This window comes from Garra rufa, chromosome 5 (assembly GCF_049309525.1).
Source record: "Garra rufa chromosome 5, GarRuf1.0, whole genome shotgun sequence".
Taxonomy (NCBI): Eukaryota; Metazoa; Chordata; class Actinopteri; order Cypriniformes; family Cyprinidae; genus Garra; species Garra rufa.
The window spans coordinates 48,031,651-48,054,493 of NC_133365.1; the positions used below are offsets into that span (position 1 = coordinate 48,031,651).

General features: G+C 33.3%; 1 protein-coding gene across 1 annotated transcript; it reads right to left on the reverse strand.

The window, feature by feature from the left end:
* Window positions 1-6,490: 6,490 nt before the first annotated feature.
* Window positions 6,491-21,557, reverse strand: pes (pescadillo). The gene is made up of 15 exons (XM_073840674.1): window positions 21,419-21,557; window positions 21,026-21,105; window positions 18,772-18,925; window positions 18,205-18,314; window positions 16,610-16,781; window positions 16,416-16,505; window positions 15,885-16,001; window positions 15,714-15,791; window positions 15,528-15,617; window positions 13,191-13,321; window positions 10,224-10,349; window positions 9,937-10,121; window positions 9,692-9,840; window positions 7,169-7,336; window positions 6,491-6,795 (listed from the first exon to the last, which is right to left on the reverse strand). The coding sequence occupies exons 1-15, from the start codon at window positions 21,440-21,442 to the stop codon at window positions 6,718-6,720; spliced, it is 1,752 nt and encodes a 583-aa protein (XP_073696775.1). The 5' UTR covers window positions 21,443-21,557; the 3' UTR covers window positions 6,491-6,717.
* Between the last annotated feature and the right edge of the window lie 1,286 nt (window positions 21,558-22,843).

Sequence of the window (22,843 nt, forward strand, 5' to 3'; positions counted from 1 at the left end):
TTTATAAAGTTATAAAGTAAACTCCGATTAATTCCAAACAGAAAAACCTTTGCTAATTGAAAGAAAACAAGTTGATATTTGGTAATAATACAATATAATGGGAAATTTATCAGCAATTTTTAGTTGGCTGGTCATTTTTTTGAGAACATCTCAAGTGTGAGCTAAGCCAGTTAGTTAAAGCCCAATGCAATTCCATAAACTAGCATTTTTGAAAAAAACAAAAACAAAAAAACAATCCTCTCTGGGTCAAAATGAATGGAACAATTAAGGTTTAAAGCCCAGATTCTTCCTAATGATATCTTAGAATTGTTTGCATCTTCTATATGGTTCTTTTGCCATTTATACGTTTATAGTTTTTCTACACTCTAAAAAATGCCCCTTTTTTTTTTTTTACCTAAATGCTGGGTTCATTTTATTGGGTTATTTTTAACATTTTTACCCAGGTGCTGGGTAGTTTTTCTGCACTCTAAAAAATGCTGGGTTCAGCCTGTTGGGTCATTTTATTGGGTTATTTTTTAACATTTTTACCCAGATGCTGGGTAGTTTTTCTGCACTCTAACAAATGCTGGGCTATTTCTTTTACCCAAATGCTGAGTTCAGCTTGTTATGTAATTTTATTGGTTTATTTTTAATATCTTTAACCCCGGTTTTGGGTAGTTTTTCTGCACTCTAAAAAGTGCTGGGTTATTTTCTTTTAACCCAAATGCTGGGTTTAGCCTGCTGGGTCATTTTATTGAGATAATTTTAATATTTTTTACCCAGGTGCTGGGTAGTTTTTCTGCACTCGAAAAAAATGCTGGGCTATTTCTTTAGCCCAAATGCTGGGTTCAGCTTGTTGGGTCATTTTATTGGGTTGTTTTATATATTTTTACCCAGGTGTGGGGTAGTGTTTCTGCACTCTAAAAAATGCTGGGTTATTTTTTAACTCACATGCTGGCTTCAGCCTGTTGGGTCATTTTATTAGGTTGTTTTTTATATTTTTACGTGCAGAGTAGTTTTTTTGCACTTTTTTGACCAGTATTTTTTTCAACCCAAAGGCTGGGTTCAACTATATATATATAAAATTATAATTGATTGACTGACCCAGCACTATATCAAAAAAACAACAGCAAATAGGTTGATGTATAAAACCCTGTATAAAACAAGCTCGGTCAAAATAACCCAGTGTGTTCTGTCCAACATTTACCCAGCGCTGACTTGCCAAATAACCCAGAAATGATTGCATTTATTAGAGTGTATACACTCCCATAGGAATTAATACAGAGTTTGCACTTACATCATGATTAGGTTGGTTACTCAGATCGTTAGTAAATAGGCAGTAAATATTTGTATGAGCAGTTTTAATTAAGATATTAGCCTAATATTTGACCTATCTGACTGGAAATGAAAAACAAACATGAATGTTGTCAAGATTCTTGCTCTGGAAATCCTGATTCAGTTTGGCCAGTGTCGTGAAAACACACAGGAAGAACTTTTGCCCCAAGGAAGAAGAACTTTCTGGATAATATTGATGGTTTTAATGCTGCTATTTCTGGATGTTTGCTTTAGTGACCAGTTAGAAGAATCCTTTCTTATCTCAATGTTTGCTTAGGCAGCTTTATGAGTTTCCATACAGAGATTTGTGCCAGGAGGAGTAAACACCCAGAAATTGGAGCATAAATTAAACACAATTACTTGATACATTATCCAGTTCAAAAGGTTGTCAACTATAAAAAAAATACAGTTTTTTTTAAAGGCATTTGTCGTAAATTAACACCTCATGTCTTAAAAATTTTTTAATTGTGTTATTCAGTAGCCTAATTTTAGTACATTTAAACCTTAAAGGAAAAATTTCTAAAATTTTTTTTTCTTTTTAAGGTTTTTCATCAAATATTTCTAGTTTATTTCAGATTTTTAATAGATGTTTTAGTTAACCATATAGCAAAATTGGTACGCACACAGATTTCTAACGCTAACTGTAGTATTCGACAAGGTTCAAGCAAAGCCAACACAGAAATTTTTTTTGTTCATTGTTGCTTCGAGGTAAATGAAATAAAACCCAACAACAAATGAAATCAGATCCCACTCCTGTTGACATATCCAGTGGCACAGACTTGCAAATTCACTCAGGAAAAGAGTGACCCTTAGTTTAGCCACAGGGTTAAATGACTTAATGTGTGGGTCTTTGAAATTTGATTATAACGCATAAATATTTCATGTTTATTGCTGCTTTGACAACACTAAAGCTTACAGATCTAATGAAACTTATATATAAAACTGAAAAAGTATAGCACATATTTGAAATTGAAATATAATTAATTTCCTTTTTTAAGTTTATTTATTCTGTTGATCACAAAAAAAGATATTTTGAAGCAATTGACTTCTACAGTATGGAAAATAATACTCTTTTTATCTTCACTCTCTTCATTCCTCTTGAGTGACATCACCCAATCCATTCTCTTTATTTCACTCACTTCTCAATGTCTCTTACTGTCCAGCACAAATTCTGTTCATCCAAATCTCCTTTTGACTGGTCTCAAACACTCAGTTCATTGTCTGCAGCCACACACACGAACACACACAGAATGTCATGCCAGTGCCAGGCAGTGTAAGAGCGACATGGCTGGAATGCAGATGGGTACGTGGGTAACACTGCATGCTTGTGTGCGTGAACATGAATTAGTAATAAAAAGGCCATGAGTTGCCTGGCCTAAAGCCCACAGGGGTTACACAGCAGCGAGGAGAACACCAGCGTCATAACTTCCCACCACAAATACAAGGAAAGCGCAAACATACAAAGCTCCTTCCAAGGGTATAGGGCTTCACTGATAACAGACAACTCGCACAATAAAAAATCGTTTGTGACATACATTAGAAGAGACCATGTCACGTGTGATACACATGCTTGCAGAATAAAAGAGAGCGGATTACTTTTGAACTCAGCTTTATAGCAGATTTATACAAAGTCTGCCCAATAATAGTTTTTTTATACCTTGTATAACCAACATCTGAGAGGGGGTTCAGCGAAAAATTGGCAGTTGTCAGCAGGAAGTGGCTGCCATTGGCAGCCGACAGTACCTGCCACTAAAACCGGACGTCAGCTGTCGCTCGGAGGGGAAGAAAACAACAACAACTATATATATTTATACATATATATAGTAAAAACGTATGTAAACTTATAACAAATATATACCAATTTTTATATAATAAGTCATTACTGTGTACTATACGATTAAATCTATCAAATAAAAGTATCATTAATTGGCTATATATATATATATATGTGTGTGTGTGTAAAAAAATGTATAGAGAGACCAATATATATATATATATATTCAAAAATTCAGTAAACTGATTAAAGACAGAATTACAAAAGTACACGGGCTTATTACCTTTATTTTGTAATAATTTAAGCTGTGTTATGAAGGTTCAGTTTTACATTTGTAGTACTTCAAGAAACAACATTGTTGCGGTTGTCTAATAAAGCCTTTAAATTCGTAACGGGCTTTGTATGATGTCAGATTATTTGATCATGTTAATTTTTAATAGTAAACAAAATTTTTTAAATTAATGGTAGCCCACTAACATACTAAGATTAACGATTAACTATAGTAGACAGTTACATTGTCGTTCGCTAACATAAAAGTTAAAATCAAACATACAAGGCAACAATTATTCATTACTCCGATCATTAATTTCAAAATGTACCGCTCCAACAAACACTGCCATTCGTGTCTGTCGTAGTTGCATATGATTGGTTGCGGCCAAGTTGGTCGATGCTGATTGGCTGTCACCAAGTGGCAGGTCCCTCCTACCCTCCAAATGCCAGTAACTGACTTCCGGCTGTCAATGGCAGGTACTTCCTGCTGCCATTTTTTTTCTGAACCCCTTCTGGAACATCTGCCACAAAGGACTGAAATGGACACTGGAGAAGCATTCAGAGCTAAATAATTCAGCTTGCCATCCTAAACCAAGAGAATCTGACTCCATTCAGTACCATTCAAACTCACAATGAGGAATTCAATAGAATTCGAAACGCTCATTTTCTCATCGCAACCTTCACTCTCTGTGGATTTGAAAATCTGTGAAACTCAAGTTACATTTCCCAACCTATGACTACATCTATTAAAAAGTTACAGTTTTTATAGACTAGGGAAATTTTACAGTGTTTTGCCACATCCTTTATTTGAGGTAGCTTATTGTAGACTATTCGTGACCCTGGACCGTAAAATATTATATTACATTAAGATGAGACACTGCAGGTGAATAGGGTAAAAAAACAACAACTACTAGTTACCACCTTACTTACCCAGTTGATTGACTACATTGATAATTACATTTTTTTGTATTACAAGTTTTCTAAAATGTTAGTTTAAATATGCAAATGAGTAATTTTTCAGTCAAATATGCACTAATTTGCATACATTTCTAGTACAAAAATCTAAACACTGGATGTCAGTTTCAAAATTCTTGTTTAATTTTTTTTACATATTAGTCATGTTTTACAGAGGGGATTTTGGATCTCATTTTGTCGCTTCATAATTCAGAAAATACTTAGAACAGACAGAAAACAAAATATTTTTGCAATTTTGGGGGGAATAAAACCTTGTATATAATAAAGCAAATTATATATCAACAAATCCCTCTGTAAAAACCCTCAGAATATAGACAGGAATGAAAATGTCAAGTTTGGTGTATGTAAGTGCTACTGAAGTGGAGATTTATGGCTCAGTGTAGGAGAAACAGGCCTTTAAAATATGTATTTGCATATATGTATAAAGTGCTATAAAAGAAACACTTAATAGTGTCTTTTGGATGTTTTCTTTCCACTAGTTTGAAAAAACACACCCAAAACCTCAAACATGACAGGTGCATGAAAAACAGCATTTTTGCCTGCAGTGTCTCCCCTCAAGTAAAGATCATGTTCCATTTAGGTGTTTTGTAAATTTCCTGCCATAAACATATCAAAACTTATTTTTTGATTAGTAATATGCATTGCTAAGAACTTCATTTAAACAACGATTTTGCACCCTCAGATTACAGATTTTCAAATAGATGTATCTCAGCCAAATATTGTCCTATTATTCAGCTTTCAAATGATATATAAATCTCAATTTCAAAAAATTGACCCTTATTAATGTTTTGTGGTCCCGGGTTACATTTATGCAGCAAGAATAAATGTTCGTTTTTACAAAGACCACAACCATTGTGTAAAACAGAAAAAAATGCAGTTTGACCAATACACAAAAACTATTTTAAAAATATTACCTTTATTTGTGTTTCACTCGTGCTGGATGGACTGGAGAGACAAAAAACATTTTTTCGTCAGATATAGTATTTTTTATTGGCTATTCATAGGCTTTCGCTTTTTATTTTGGCGTCTGAGGGAAATGCTAAACTCTGGCGAGAAATGCGTTTACCGTTTTATTCTTACAGTTGTGGTCTGACAGTCCGTTTAGGAACGACTACTTGATAACACACACAGCTAGTAATACATAAGAGCCAAACTTACTTTCTTCCCACAAGGTTACATTGTTTAAAGGCTAGTTCTCTCTTTGAACCCAGCTAAAATCTCTGAGGGACTGGCTGCTTAGCCTTTGATGGGGAGCAACTTTTCAGCAGCAGCGAGCCTAAAACCTTCATAGAGAAAGCCACTTTTATCATTATGTTATGTCCTACAGAAAGAGTCCTTAGGGAAGGGAGTGTCCATTGATGCTTTTACATTCAGGAATTTGACAATGTGAGTGATCCCCGGAAACCTTAATACATACTAGACTTCTTTGCCCTTGGGTATCAAGGGTAATTACATGAGAAACGAAACGGTAAAGTCAAACAATAGGTTTACTCACATGAGATGTTTCTGAGAGAAAAAAGTCTCTCAGTGCTTACCAAGGTGGTATTTATTTAATCAAAAACAGCAGTAAAATTGCTTTTAATTATTAGAATTTAGAATGACTGTTTCTATTTTAATATAATGTAGTTCATACCTGTGATGGCAAAGCTGAATTTTCAGTATCCTTACTCCAGTCTTCAGTGAACCTTCAGAAATCATTCTAATATGGTGGTTTGCTGCTCAAGAAACATTTTTTGTTGTCAATATTGAAGCCATTATACTTTTTTTTTTTTTACTGTCAATTTTGATCATTTTAATGCATCCTCACTAAATAAAAGTATTAATTTACATAAAAAAATTTAAACAGCAGCTTACAGCACTAATATTTTTAATATTATATAAACAATGTATAATTTCCGACCTGCTTAAGGAAACACTTATTGTAGTAACTTATACTGAGAGCCTGTTGTTGCAGTTCTACTCATAGCACAGATGAAGAATGCGTGAAACATGACTTACAGCAATTTGCAACGTATATATGACACAGCTTCTTGTCATTACCTCTGTTCTAGTTGATTCTAATCACGGCTGCAAGAACTTTATTTTTTAAATTTCCTTAATCCAATTTAGCACATTCAAATTTTCACAGATTTGAAACATGCACACAGAATAAAACAATTTCATTAGAGATCATTCTCTTTTGTTTATTTGAAAGGCGTTAAAGTCAAAACTGATAAGCAGAGACAGATAAGAAATGGAGAAAGGTATCACTGAAAACCAGTTTGGGCAAACTTAAATGACAGAGCTCAGTGAATCATATACAGTTCCCATTAAATGATGCAATGAGTTGAAATGAGTCTCTCGACAGAGAGAAAAAGCACAAGCAGCACTTTTTAACACAAAAATCAGCACTTTTTCTTCTTCTTCTTGTCTGCTTTGCTGGCGTCATCGTGAGCTTTCCTCTTAGCTGCTAGTTTGTTAGCCTGTTGAAAGGTGTGTATTAGATTCATGATGAATTCACAATGAAGGTCACTGGAGCTTAAATAATGAGCCAAATGTAGGTCAAGCACCTTTTAAAGGGCTTTGGCAGCCATTGCGCTAGTTGTGAATTAGCACAACGTTTACTCATTTAACCATTAACCAAAGCGCACATTTACACAACAGTATAAAGACTCGTATCTCACTACATAAAATTAAAAAACAATAACTAAGAATTAAAATGAAGCATTATTCTGAATCATTAATCTGGTTATAAGAGTGTGCTTTTATAAGACGTTATTTTTTTTATTTAAAAAAAGAAAGCATATGATTTATTGTAAAATGGTACTTGACACATCTATTTCTAAGCAGGCTTACCTCTCTGGTGTGTCTCTTCTTGCCAAACATGATCTTGTCATAGAGGTATTTCTCTCTCTTCTTCATCATCATAATAGCCAGTCTCTTCTCCTCGGCTTTCTCCTCTTGTTCGGCTCGCATGCGGTTCTCTGGTTTGACTTTACCAGCGGTCACCTTTACTGACAGGTTCTGAGGGTAAACCAGCACAAGATTAATTTTTATATTTTGTTTTTATTTTACATATCCCTTCACGAAATGTTTCACTGGAGGTGCAGCCACAACTTAAAAATATTCTACTACCAAAAAAAGACCATATTTAGACCATAATGTAATTTTTTTGTCTAAAGACAACCGTTTATTAAACCCTTTAACAAGATATTAAAGCTATGGTCTACAATTTCAAAGATTGTTCATTATTAATAACCTCGTTTAGATGCTGGTTATGGTTCTACAGTACAATCCTAATAATATAAAGAGAAAAAAGAATGAAAAAAATCCATTCACTCTATTGGGTGTACACCCGCAGAGAAATTGACCAATGTAAGCTGTCCGGCCGGACAGCTTACATTGGTTAACTGCTCTCATCCAATCCCCTGCTCCACTCGCGTCTCCACCCCGCCCCCTCCTGCGACATGAAATTTTGCGCGAAATTAGGCAGCATCAACTCAGCAATGGAGAAAAACCAACAAACAGACAGCAGCAAGCGGCCCCTGCTCGCCCCAAACGTCAAGGTTGGAAGAAAGAGAAAGTAAATTGAGGAAAGAGCAGAGATTAAAAAAAAAAAAAAAAAAGTGAAAAACGCCGGACTCAAAGCCGAATCAATATAGGGTCCACCATTGCCCGTTGGTGGAAGCTTCAGAGAAACCTTGGACTTAAAACCGACGCTGACATGGCTGACTTTTTGTTTAGCAGGTAACTTAAGCATTTATTTATACTTTTATGGTGTGGTGTATTACATAAATAGCTTTTTATCAGTCTGACAACATGATCATGCTACCGGTCTGCATTGGAATGTTAGCCGTTCAGCATCGCCTATCGCGGGTCAAAGTAATTATATTTCTTGAAGTGCTTGACTATTTCAGTATGCCTAACGTCAGCGGTTTTCTGTTCGAGCCGATAGATAGAACATTGCATGTGTTGCTAATCTTGCATGTGCGTGAACTCAAACGTGTGCCTCTGAGCTATTTTGTTAGGACAATGGTGACATTGCATTGTTGATGAAGCAACTACGTTCAAGTGTCGAAAGTTAACTTTACATATGATGTGTCATTAGCGAGGTCATTAGATTGAAGCGACTAAGCAATCCGACATCGCACATGGTACATCTCTGTTCCATGTTTACTCCTGCTTGACTTAGTGACGTTGTTCAGGTCGTTTCCCGGTGGGAGGGATCAGGTAGCACAGAGGGGAGGGGTGTGCGTGTGGAGGGGCGGGATGAGTTTTTTAAAAATTCAGGCTTTCTCGACTGATTTTCAACATTGTAGACTACAGCTTTAAGAAAAATCTAAAAAGTTATCATGTTTGTTTTTTGTTTTAGCATCATATTTGACACATCAGGCTCATATAACATGATACAGTGAGAACACACTATCAGTCAAGTTTTAAAAATAAGTCTCTTCTGCTCACCAAGCCTGTATTTATTTCCAAAACACAGCAAAAACCGTACAATTTTGAAATATTTTTTAAATATAAAATAACTTTTCTCTTTGAATATATTTTAAGATGTAATTAATTCCTGTGACTTTAAAGCTAATTTTTTAGCATCATAACTCCAGTCACATGATCCTTAAGAAAAAACTATTTTTATTATTGTTGAAAACAGATGAGTAGATTTTTTTTTTCAGGTTTCTTTGATGAATAGAAAGTTCAGAAGAACAGCATTTATCTAAAATAGAAATCTTTGGTAACATTACAAACGTCTTTATGATCACTTTTGATCAATTTAAAGCATAATAAATAATAAAAAATTAAATAATGTTTTTTTTTAGCTGCAAATTAGAATATTAGAATGATTTCTGAAGGACATGTAACCGGGGTAATAATGCTGAAAATTTAGCTTTGATCACAGGAATAAATTACATTTTAAAATATTCAAATAGAAAACAGATATTTTAAATAGTACAAATATTTCAAAATTTGTACTGTTTTTGTTGTACTTTGGATCAAATAAATGCAGGCTGGTGAGCAGAAAAGACTTTAAAAACAGCAATAATCTTACTGTTAAAAAACTTATGACTGGTAGTGTATGAAGCTCACAATTAATGCATCATGGGGAAAAAACACCAATTTTTTTTTAATACTGAACAAAAATATGAAATCTGGTGCAGCAGTTTCTGAAATTTAGGACCAGAAAGATGAAATTTTGTTTGTAATGTAAATCAATGAGATCATTATAACAGACTACTTACATAATATATATATATATATATATATATATATATATATATATATATATATATATATATATATATATATATATATATATATCAGTTGTTACTCAAAAAAAAAAAAAAAAAAATAGTTGGGCAAACTTAAAACTCTTACCTTTCCCTGAGCTCTCTTTGCCTCCATTTGAGCTAAATTCTCTTCATCTTCAGCCTCATCTTCTTCCTCACTTTGATCATCTTCCTCTTCATCATCCTCATCCTCTTCCTCCTCCTCATCTTCCTCCTCCTCCTCATCTTCTTGGGTTTCTGTGAAGAGTTTGTTTGTAAAGTCAACAATCACTCACTGGTCAAAATTCCCACATTATGATATGACTTAAAAAAACAAAAGGCAAAAACCCTCACGTGGCTTCTCTCCTTTCTGCAGGGCCATGAGTTTGAGTTTCTCAGGTGGCACGTAATCTCCCTCACTCTCCTCCACGAATGGTGACAGATGAGGCGGCAGTGTTACTCCCAGGAAATATTCCTCTACAGGTAACAGCATCTTACCATTTACACAGTCATACACCCACTGGGGCTGGATGTAGTACCTGCAAGGTTAAGAAATGCATTCTTCAAGTACAAGAATATGCATTAATTACAGAAAATGTAAAGTATAGACTGTCCACAATCAGTAGGAGTTGATTTCGGACCTGTTGATGTACTGTTTGTCGACAGAGGGTCTGTCCACAATGTGATGTGTGATTGTTTCGTCAGTTTCATCAAAAGTGCCACCAATGCACAGTGATTTATCCCAGGACACCTGTCCACCGAGACACCTGCGTAACATAAGACACAAACTTATACGGGCCATTCTATAGAATGCAAAAACCAATTGAACAAAAAAACACATTTAAAAAGCATTTAAGAAATCAATTCTTAGAGGTTTACTACGATCCTTCTATTATCTATTGAAACCCACAATAATATTTTAAATATCAGTAAGCTTAATATATATAAAATCATCATTTCGTTGGTACTTGCAATTGGGAGGTGGCTGTCCTGAACCCCAAGTAAGTTTCAACTTATATTGAAAATATATTGAAATAGTTTTTGCATTTTAAATCCATTGTTGTTTTTAAGAATATCTTTTTGTTTTGTTTTTTAAAGTGAAGTGAAGAAAAAAAAAAAGTTACATTTTCTTTGTAAATTGATACTTTACGTACAAAAATATGTCCTGCATTTTCACGTCACTACCGAAACAGTGTATGTTTCAGTCCATTGACTGATACTGATTTTAACTACACCCCTACAATTATGATCAGGAAAAACAATCTTATAGCTACATTATGAGTAGATAGATCCCATAATTTTGAAGTAAATGTGTTCAAAAGTATGAAAAATCAGTTTGTACCGAACACCATTTTTTCTATAATTAAACACTTTTTTTTGCATGTTATTCCATAACATTTAGTTTTTTTTAATGTGTTCAACTGTTCAGAACTGTGCTAGATAACCATGTGCTGATTAGGATCTTTGAGCAAGGTTCACAAGTATCTAAAATTGTCACGACCAAAACATGTCATCATTGTTTCGGTAGAGACAAAAGGGAACGCATAATCCTTTATTTAGGGAAAACAAACATTTTTTTTTTGTAAATTTTTGTACAGGTATGGAAATATTTAGTATTTTTAGTATGTGGGTTAAAATTCAGTAATGTGATCACTACCAAAACTTCACTGTCACTACCAGTCACTGAAACATGGGATGTTTCGTCAAAAATAAAGTATACTGAATTATCAACTAAGATGTTATGATGGTGTTTGGTTCAATGTATATTCAAACTAATGAATCTTTAAGTTTGAAATCAGAATGATCAGAATGATTTAGCCTTTTACCAAGAAAAATTGAATTCATAATACAACAAATCTTATAAATCAGTCTTGAAATACTGTTAAAATTGTAATTATTATTGATTTACCTCTGAAAACTAAAAAGAAAATAGAAGAAAATATATTTACAAGGAAGATGTAAGCAAAATCTTAATAGGTCAATATCACCCTTCTTATTAAATGATGTATTACTGTTGAGGGAGTGACAAATTTGGGGAGATGACAAATATTCCCAAACTTTCTAAATAATACAATGCGAGAATTAACTGCACAATTACTAGGAATGTGTACCTTGGATATTTTACAATTTGCATACATACAAAATAAGACGTTTCCAACTTCTGGTCTACAGTCCAGTAAAACTCTAAATACAACAAACTATGAACTGAAGTTACATGTACTGGGGTTACTAAACATGAAACTGTTCATAAACTCAAAACAAAACTAATTCATAAACTCATAAAATACTTTAAATAAAATAAACATGATCTGAAATAAATATAAAAACATTTTATATTGAAGTACTAAAATAAACTAAATGAACTATAAAGACATATTAAAAAAAAAAAATTTAATTACTAGAAATGTAATTAAAATTTACCACCACAAAATAAAACCTTCAGCAAATAGGGAGATAAACGAGGGGGTTAAAATACTGTTAGATTAAATATTAGGAACTGTTTCGTTTATATTTCTTTTATATAAGTTTTTCAATTTTAAAACTTTTAAACTCGTTTCATTTTTGTATTTTTCCAACAATAAAAATTAAACCAATAGAAATCAATTTTCACAACTAAAAAGAATGGAAAAGAACATATGGGTACAAGACAAAAAATGATTTAAGCATAAAAACAATAAGTGTAATACTGCTTTAAATTGTTGTTTTTCCAGAAAAATATTAAGAAGTTTTCGTCTTAACTTTGAATTTGAAATTGAATTTTTTTTTTTCTGAGCAAAAAATAAATATCATACATTTTCCCTAATTTACATAAGACACCCACTAAAATGTCATTCAGTGCAACAGTCTAGTCAGGCAACAAAAATCTATTCATGACATATTAAAAGACAAATTACTTTCACCCCAAATACTAATTAGTTGCAATTCTACATTTTGAAAATTTGCCACTATCCTAGGTTTTGCCCATTTGTCAGTAAGAATTTTTTTACTCATTTAAAACACAATACAATTTAATATGCTCCCTTATTCTTTTCTATATTTTAACATAGTTTTAACAAGTCAGAGTAAGCATGATGTTTGAAATTTTACATAAATATTGTGTTACACTGCATGATACTCGAACATTATTGCAATAAAATTTTGACATTTTATTCTCCAAAAACTTATTTGAAACCTTAAAAGTAGACACTTTACTTACTTTTAATGTACTTTCTATGGACAAAAAAAACCTTTCCTAAATTTCTTTTGATGTTGACATTGTAATGTCTTTGACCCATATATCTAAAACTATTCTCAATAATTTAAAGAAAATTGACTTGAGAACTAAACATGTAATTTCTTAATTAAAAATAATTCTACAGTGGACTGGATATAAAGTCAAGTCAAAATGACTGACATTATTGCATGATTTTTTTGTTGTATGGAGCTGAGATGGGACAAATGCATATTTGTTGATCTTAATAAGTTAATTATAATTATGTTAATTACTTGAAAAAATGGCTTTGTGTCTTCGCTTCTTTAAAAAAAAGGAACAGCAAACCACTTTGTACCCTATTGAAGGAAAGTGCCATGTGTCTTATAAAATGAGCTGGTAGGTCACACTACTTCACCTGATGACAAAAGCCAGCGATTCCCTGGGAACTTCTCTGTTTAGGAAAAACTTGAGGCCTTCGAAGAGCTTCTTTTGTTTGTTTTGCTCCAGCTCGATCCTCTCTCTCGCCTCCATTTTCTCCAGGTCTTCCTGCAATTGAAAGAGCATCAATAAATAAAGCCCTATAAAAACGCCATTAAATAATGAGGACAAAGGTTGACTGCAGTCACGCTGGTTTCATCAGAATGTTTTTTTAACACCTTCAGCATGTAACCATAGTAACAGTCTCCCTCAGTGAACAAGAAACATGAGGATGTGAGGTCCGACCAAAACAACAATTAATCAAACGTGGGTTAAATGCTTCACTGACTCGCGCCTTGTGATGTGTGACTAAATAACAAGTGTCTTGTGACACTTTCTTTTAGTGAACTTGAAGTGTGGAAAAATTATTGCGGACTCACATAGTTGCATTAATTACAGATGGCATGAGTGCTTTAGCAAGTCGAGTGGAATCTGACAGCTTTGACTTTGGCTACCAAAAAAGTGCTAAATGTTTTTATATTCTGACCCGTTAACCACCCGTCAACTGTATTTTATGAAAGGTGCTCTATAAATAAACTTTTTTTATTAGTTTAGTTATTAAATTAAAACACCTTAAATTAAACCCACTGTTTTTACATATAGACCTACAAAACTGTACTGTGGTCCAGTGATTGTAATACCACTGTTCTATGAAATTTATATACACAATACTATGGTACCAATTAATTACTATGTTTATATACTACAGTATTTTCAAGAATTCAAGGCATACTTACAATGGGACATGGTAAAATAAATAACAAGGGTAATGACAATAGATTATATGATTATTTTTTGTATTATAACAAAATAACCATGGCATTAACAACAACAATAATTAAGAATAAATAAATAAATAAATATTAATAATAATAACAATATTATTATTATTATACATTCTAATAATTATATTTTATTATAATTACTTATTAAATCCAATAATCTCCAAATAACAGTTATTGTTGTTATTATTGTAGTTATTTTGACAAGAGTATACAATTAACAATAAATTATTAATAATGTTATAACTGTGGTTATATAGACATGGTGATACAATTAATATTATTAATTATTATTATTACTACTACTACTACTACTACGGCTATTTAAACAATTTAATTATGTTTTTAAATTATTAATTGCATTATCTTTTAATTATTAAAATATTATAAGTTATTATATAAGTCATTATTATTTTTATATTTATAATTGTTAAATTATAAATGATAATTGTTATAATTGTTAAATTAAAAAATGTTAAACAAAAAGCATGTCTAATTAATTGAAATTAAACTTTTACATTTAACAGCAATTTATTTAAAATTGAACAAAAACTAAATTAAGGGCCCACAAATTCAGTATTTTTACCAAATTCTGTGTTTTCCATAAATTTTCTGGATTCCATTTTAATGGTTTCATTCAACTTAAATAATCCCAAACATTAATAATTAATCGTTTTAATAAAATTATTTATTTTATGTATTTTTTTTCTCCAGAAATAGTTTTAAAATTTGTTTTGGAAAATATTTTCTCCTGGTAAATATGATGGTTGCTGCAAAGCAAGGTAATTTTTGTAAGCTAAAACTAAGACGAACACTATTTTTTTCTAAACCACCACACTGTCTACCTCGAGGTAAGAACGTAATGATTACGAAAACGACTGACTAATAAAACATTTTCGTAACCTGAAATAAAATAAAAAATGTCAAAATAAATGGAAAAAAAATAAAACAAAATGAAACTAATAACAGTTATTGAAAAAATTACTGAAATAAAATAATAATCAAAAATAAATTGTTTTCGTAATCATTGCGTTTCAAAAGAAAAAAAGAGACGTAGTGCAACACGGTAATTACTCTGCCAAACTGAAACTAAACTATATAAAAACAAAACAGAATTGTGTTCACAAACTAACATAAACTAACAAATTTATTAATGAAACTTATAAAATAAGTAAACTGAATTTTATAGCAAATTTTAAAACAATATTAAAATAAAACTAATTAATAAAATGCTAAACTATAATAACCTTGTGAAGACCTTTAAATTTCTGTTTGTATATGATGTAAAGTAAATTCCATTTTAATGACTGGATTCCGCTTTTTCCAGATTGTGGAAATCATATTATTATAAATTATATTACCCTGTCCATCACTGGTTATTTTTTATACTGGTTTTAACAGAATGTTACCAAATATGCTATACTTTGTATTAAACAGAGGTCAATATTAGTCACTGTAGATGTTCACAATATAGACAACTTTCTCTCGCTCACCCCATCAGCAGGAAAATGGTCCAGCTCTGCCTCCTCCTCCTCCACTGTAGGAACCGTACGGGCCAGACTGGCACTTAACGCTGACAGTTTCTGGAAGAGGATGTGAAGATGCATGTCTATAAACACACTGTAATATTTGGCACAATTTAATGTTGACATGAAAAGAGATAATGAATTAGTCAGTACCTCAGAATAGCTTTCTGATTCCAGAGCATAATCTTCATCACCCTCTGATTTGAGGCTGAACTCTCCTTGCCCATCAAGCTAACACAAACCAGAAAAAAAATTATTAATTTCCAATTGGAATGAATAAGAATTCTACTACCGAGAAATAAAAAGTCATTCTGTGTGTAATACCTTGGGCGGGTAGACAAGGTTGAGAGTCTGGTAAAGGCGGAAATTAACAAATCCAAGCAGCGTTGTGTAGACATCTGTAAATGTGGCCATAACTCTGTAGTCCACATCTGTAGGGTGCTAAGGGAAGCAGGGCCAGGGAGGTGAACCATTACTATTACAACCATATCCTTACTACTTTCTGGGTCTTGATTGTGTCAGCTGCATTGCTGTCTATGCAGGGTTAAATAGCTCTTGGATTTCATCTATAAATATCTTAATTTGCATTCCAAGATTGAACAAAGGTCGTGAGTAGGTAATGACATTAATTAATTGTAATTTTTGAGGGAATTAACCCCTCTAACAATAATGACACAGGCAGCAGCAGGTTTACTAGGCAGCTGTCACTTTAAGACCAAATGCACAAATCCAATATACTAACAAACCTGCTTCCCTAGTGCTTTTCAAGTGTGATACTTTAGTAAATGTCATAAATAAATATATATCTGTTAACTGAGCAAGTTTTAAGTTTACAAAAGATACATATAGACTCACATCGTGTGCAAACTGATATGGTATGATCCATGTGATGGTTTGTCCCAGGACGTCAGCCTGGTAGTAAATGCCCTTAATGGAAAGAAAAACCTGAAGAAACAAAAAAATATCATTAAGAGTCACAGAAGGGGTTGTAAATACATAACTGTAACGAACAGTTAAACAAATCATGAATCATTTAAATTCATTTTTACCTTTCTCAGGGAGCGCGAGGCGATAATGTAGTTCATCCACTCGACGCTGAGTCTCCGGCACAGCTGAATTGTCTGGACGTGGCATTTTCCTGTGCGCGCAAACGTAGAAAACAGGAAACACATAGAGAGGGAATCATCTATATCTCTGAGAGCATCGATGAATGTGGGATACCTGGAAAAACAAACTTGATTTAGAAATAGCACACAAGACATAGAAAACAGAGGAAGAAAGCAAGGTATTCAATGTGGCAACTGAACCAAATTTCACAATTTAGCACCAAGTTTGGTGCTAGATATAGGTGATTTAACATATGTGACCCTGGACCACAAAACTAGTCTTAAGTAGCAAGGGTATATTTGTAGCAATAGCCAAAAATACACTGTATGGGTCAAAATGATCTTTTTTTTTCATGCCATAAATTATTAGGATATAAAGTAAAGATCATGTTCCATAAAGATATTTTATATATTTTCTACTGTAAATATATCAAAACTTAATTTTTTATTAGTAATATGCATTGCAAAGAACTTCATTTGAACAACTTCAAAGGTGATTTTCTCAATATTTAGATTTTTTTGGCACCCTCAGATTCCAGATATTCCAATAGTTTTATCTCGGCCAAATATTGTCCTATCCTAACAAACCAAAAATCAATAAAAGGCTTATTTATTCAGCTTTCATATGATGCAAAAAATCTCAATTTAAAAAAAAAAACAAAAAACTGACCCTTATGACTGGTTTTGTGTTCCAGGGTCACATAGGTTTAACTAACAGTTTTGGAGATTTCCCTGCACTTGCCAAGCCAAGTGAAAATACATGTCCAATCAGTGTCAAGTATTGTGTAAATATCTTTTACAGCCACCCAGCATTTAATATTTGCATTCAGCAATGACAATAAAATATTTATAATGTTATATTAGATTTCTACTTTAATGTTGTTCTGTTAAAATGTCTATTTATCAAAGAGTGGAAAAAAGTATAGGTCATGTGACACTAAAGACTAGAGTATTGATGCTGAAAATTCTGCTTTGCAGCACAAGAATTAATAACTTTTCACAATGCATTCCAATAGATTTTTTTTAAAGTGTAATATTTTTTTCTGAATATTACTGTTTTACTGTTTCTCTGATTAAAATAAAAAAACATACAAATACAGCTTGGTAAGCATAAGAAACGTGCGTCTAAATCATGAAACTTTTGAAAAGTTGTAAACATTCTGCTTGGGGGGGGGGGGGGGGGGCCTTACATCCCAAATTCAAATCCCTAAACACAAAACCTGCTGATGCAACAGTAAACAGGGCAGATTGGATGGATGAAGACACAGACAGTCTATACGACAGTCAGTTGAGCCAAGATAATTAAAGTATCATATTCTTGATATTCTTGTGACTTTTTGGATTCTCATAACTGATCTCTTTGTGGACAGGGACTGAGACTCTGCCCGTACTCACAACAATGTTTGGACACAAATAGGTGCTTATCACATAACACTGTCTGGACACAGAAAAGTCATTCACAGTATGTTGTTGATGTTGGGCCAAAGAGTTATAGTGCGCCCCCTGCAGTCTACACATAGCACTGCGTTTATGCTCACCTCTCCTTGATGATGTGGTCCAATTTGTACACAGGCCTGTTCTCTCTCAGTCTCTCCACTCCACCCCACTCAGCCTTGGCATATGCTTTACGCAGTTTCCGCACAAAAATCTATAACCAAGAAATGTATAGTTAGCTTATAGACTGTCATGTGTAAAATATTATGTGATCCCTGACTTGCAATAAGCCACCAAAACAAGTGTGACTGTAGTGACACTTGCACGGTTTCATGCAAATATATATAAAAAAAACCCAGCTAAATATATTTTTTGAATAAAAACAATATCATACAATTTCATGACCAGTTGTCACTGAAAAATGAATTATTTCACCCATTATTAAAGAATAAATAAATGAAATAAAAACATAAAAGGCAACTCAGCTTCTCACTAATTTCTGAAATAAAAAGCAGGTTCTTAATTTAATCACACTTTTTTATTAATTAGATTGCTAATTCATGTAACAAAGTATATATTAAATAAAATATTTATTAAATTAGAAATGTTACCTTTGCAACTACAAAAATCACACAGAAGCATGTAGCTTTACTAAAAAGCACAGTTCTCACCTTGTACTCTCTGAACTTTCCAACGATGGGCTCATGCAAGAGGAAGCGGATGTCTTTCAGCAGATAGAAGGTTTTAGGGGCTGTTGAACCCCTGTTGACCTTCTTTTTGTGTTTGGGCTCATGAGGATAGATTCCTTTCAATATGCATAACCGCCTACAAAATGTCAAGCATGTGTTAATTTACAATAAATTCTTTCTATTTCTATTAAATTCTTAAATATTAAACACAAAGCAAATTACAGTACAAACATCTGAGGTTTGCAACTGGGGGTTCACAAAAAAAAAAAACAGCAGGGATGATATTCTAATAACAAGTTATAAAATGCAATCAACTGCATTATCGTACATAGTTGAGAAGATAGCAAAGTAAATATACTTTTTATCTTTTAGACATAACTTTTAAATATGTCAAATGTCCCATTTTAATTCAAACTATAAAGGTATCGTTGCACAAACTAATCTGTCATTAAGCAAAAACTAGTTTAAAAGCCTTTAAAAACCAGTAACATACAGGTATGTGCCAAATCAGAATATCGAGGGAAAGTCCATTTATTTCAATAATTTTTTTCAAATAGTGAAACTTGTATGGTATATTAGTTCACTACACACAAAGTGAAATGTCAAGCCTTTATTTGTTTCAATTTTAATGATTATGGATTAAAGATTAAAAAAAAAAAAACAATATTTCACCAAATTAGAATATTTCATGAGACCAATAAAAAAAGGACCTTAAACACATGTTGGCCTTCTGAAAAGTGTCTTAATGTACTGTATTATGTCCTCAGTACTTTGTTGGGCCTCCTTTTGGCACTAATTCCAGCATCAAGGCGGCGTGGCATGGAGGCGATCAGACTTTGACACAGCTGAGGTGTTCTGGTAGCCCAAGTTGCTTTGATATTGGCCTTCAGCTCGTCTGCATTTCGGGGTCTCTGTTCCCTCATCTTCCTTTTGACAATACCCCATAGATTTTCAATGGGGTTTAAGTCAGGCGAGTTTGCCGGCCAATCAAGTACAGTTATTTCATGGCTATTAAACCAGGTACTGGTAGTTTTGGCTTTGTGAGCAGGAGCCAAATCCTGCTGGAAAATAAAATCATCATCTTCAAAAAGCTTGATTATGCATCAAGCCACCAAAAATAATGTCTGAAGCGTCTGTGCTGCGCTAAGGAGAAAAAGTACTGGTCTGTTGCCTTGTGGTCCCAAGTCCTGTTTTCAGATGAAAGCAAATTTTGCATTTCATTTGGAAATCAAGGTCCCAGAGCCTGGAGGAAGACCGGAGAGGCACAAAAGTCAAGCTGCTTAAAGTCCAGTGTGAAGTTTCCACAGTCACTGATGGTTTGGGGATCCATGACATCTGCTGCTGTGGGTCCATTGTCTTTTATCAAGTCCTCAGTCAACGCAGCTGTCTACCAGGAAATTTTTGAGCTCTTCATGCTTCCTGCTGCCGACAAGCTTCTTGGAGATGATGATTTTATTTTCCAGCAGGATTTGGCACCTGCCCACAAAGCCAAAACTACCAGTACCTGGTTTAATAGCCATGGAATAATTGATTGGCCGGCAAACTCGCCTGACTTAAACCCCATTGAAAATCTATGGGGTATTAAAGCAGTGATTCTCAACTCCAGTCCTCGAGGCCCACTGCTCTGCACATTTTGTATGTCTCCTTCATTTAACACACCTGATTCAGATAATCAGCTCGTTAGGAGAAAGATCCATGAACTTAACTGAGTGTGTCAGATTCAGAAACACACAAAATGTGCAGAGCAGTGGGCCCCGAGGACTGGAGTTGAGAATGACTGGTCTAAAGGAAGATGAGGGAACAGAGACCCCGAAATGCAGACGAGCTGAAGGCCAATATCAAATGCCAATCTCCATGCCACGCCACCTTGATGCTGGAATTAGTGCAAAAGGAAGCCCAGCAAAGTACTGAGGACACAATACAGTACATTACGACACTATTCAGAAGGCCAACATGTGTTTTTTTTTTATTGGTCACATGAAATATTCTAATTTTGTGAAATACTGGATTTGTTTTTTTTTCGTCTTTAATCTATAATCATCAAAATTGAAACCAATAAAGGCTTGAAATATTTCAAATTTTTTAGCATACACCTGAATATATAGCATTTAATATATACATGACACTACATATGCCATATGACATTCTGTATGAACTTTACTACTATATAAAGTATGAGGAACGTAAAATGACAAAGACAGCAGGACAGAGATGAAATGCTGTTTTATTAACCAACCTGAAATCAGCCAGACTCAGACTCAGCTTCTTGCGGGCTTTATTCCTGCTGATGTAGTTAGTGGCTGATCCCCTCTCATACTAACGTTACACGAGAAGAAATGACAAGTTAGCAATCTGACATGCGGAAATATGCCGAAACAAGACATATATTTCATGCGGAGTAAAATCTTAAAATGCTTTATTCTTTTAAACCACTATTAGATCCCTCTTAAACTGTCAAGTAAAGCTAAAAACAGCTGCAATGGATATTAAAGTTAGAAAATTATACTACAGTCATCTATAATGTCATAAAAACACTGTTAAATGTATAGAGTAACATGTCTGCAGGGCCCAGCGCTCATCAACACATCATGTTTTGTTTACCGACAGTAATGCTCTAAATCGGTCTTACCTTCTTCTTCTGTAATCCGCCCATCACAGCGGAGTTTGTTTTTTTCACTCGAAAAAAGCTAAAATAAAAACTATCGCAATATAAAAGCAAATGGAGCTTAGAGCAGATCCAGTACTAACGTGCGCCTTCCGAACACACGTGTTTTGCGTGACGTCAGTCAGCCAAGCCAGTAGGACCCTAGAACTGGGGCGCACGATAGAATGCCTGCATAAAAAGCCATGAACGCGAACACGTCTACATACTGTAATAGTATTACATTTTGCAGTAACTAGTAGTGTAACTAATTACTAATAAGACTAATTACTAATCTGAACACTGTTGTGTAAATTGTAGCTTTACTTTACTCTGGTATTACATCCCACCCACATCCTTCTCATCAACATGTGGTACATTTTATTACTATAATAATAATAATAATAATAAAAGTATTTTCGGAAAATTAAACAGTTTCTTACAAACTTATGTGATTTGACAAAATACAAAATTGAAATATAATTGCATATCGGTAAAGAAGAAATTACACTTAAGCTACACATGACAATTAATGAGAATAATACAACACTTCTACTTGAATGTCACTATTAATCACTATTGATTGTTTGTAATAACTTCTGACTGCAATCCAATGTGGATTTTGGTCAAATGATGCGGCAGAAATATGTTGTTATAACATTCTAGAAGAATTTTACGTGGAAGATAAACAGTTACAACTTCTGTGGGGCGTGAAGAAAAAGTAATGTAACTACCCTGGTGAAAAAAAACAGCATATGCTAGTTAGGTATGTTTTGATGCTGGTTTAAGCTGGTAAACCAGCAAAGGACCAGCTCAAACCAGCATCAAAACCTACCTAACAGCATATGCTCTTATTTTTTCAGCAGGGTAGTAGTGTAACTAATTACGGTTGCCAGAAAGTAAGTAAAGTGTCATTAGTTTTTAAGTTAAATCAGCTTAAAACTCCAAGTCATTTTAACTTATTACAATAAAAATGAGTTGATTTAACTTGTGAGTTTGAAGACTTAAGTTGATTTAACTTAACATTTTAAGGCAGCTGCTAAACTTAAGTTTTTAAGCTGAAACAGGTGAAATCTTTTCTACAGTGTAACAATTTAAACTCGTAATGAGTAATATATTACGTTCTTTGAGTAACTAGCCAAACACTGGTAATATTATACTGTATATAATATGTTTATGTTGTAAAACAAATACTTAGTATATGTATTTATTATGTAAGATACATAGATGCATCAAAGGTAATATTATAGCACAAAATATATATGTGGTCAAATGTGGGCTTATGTAACTTGTAATGTTATTTTATTATATGTATATATGACCATGGATCACAAAACAAGTCATAAGGGTCTATTTTTTTAAATTGAGATTTATACATCATATGAAAGCTGAATAAATAAATATATATCAAAA

Coding starts and splice junctions, on each gene's coding strand:
- pes (XM_073840674.1), bottom strand. CDS start 21,442: ATGGGCGGATTACAGAAGAAGAAG. Junction 16,782..18,204: donor GACCACATCATCAAGGAGAG/GTGAGCATAAAC, acceptor TTGTTTTTCCAG/GTATCCCACATTCATCGATG. Junction 15,792..15,884: donor ACCTTGTCTACCCGCCCAAG/GTATTACACACA, acceptor GGTTTGTGTTAG/CTTGATGGGCAAGGAGAGTT.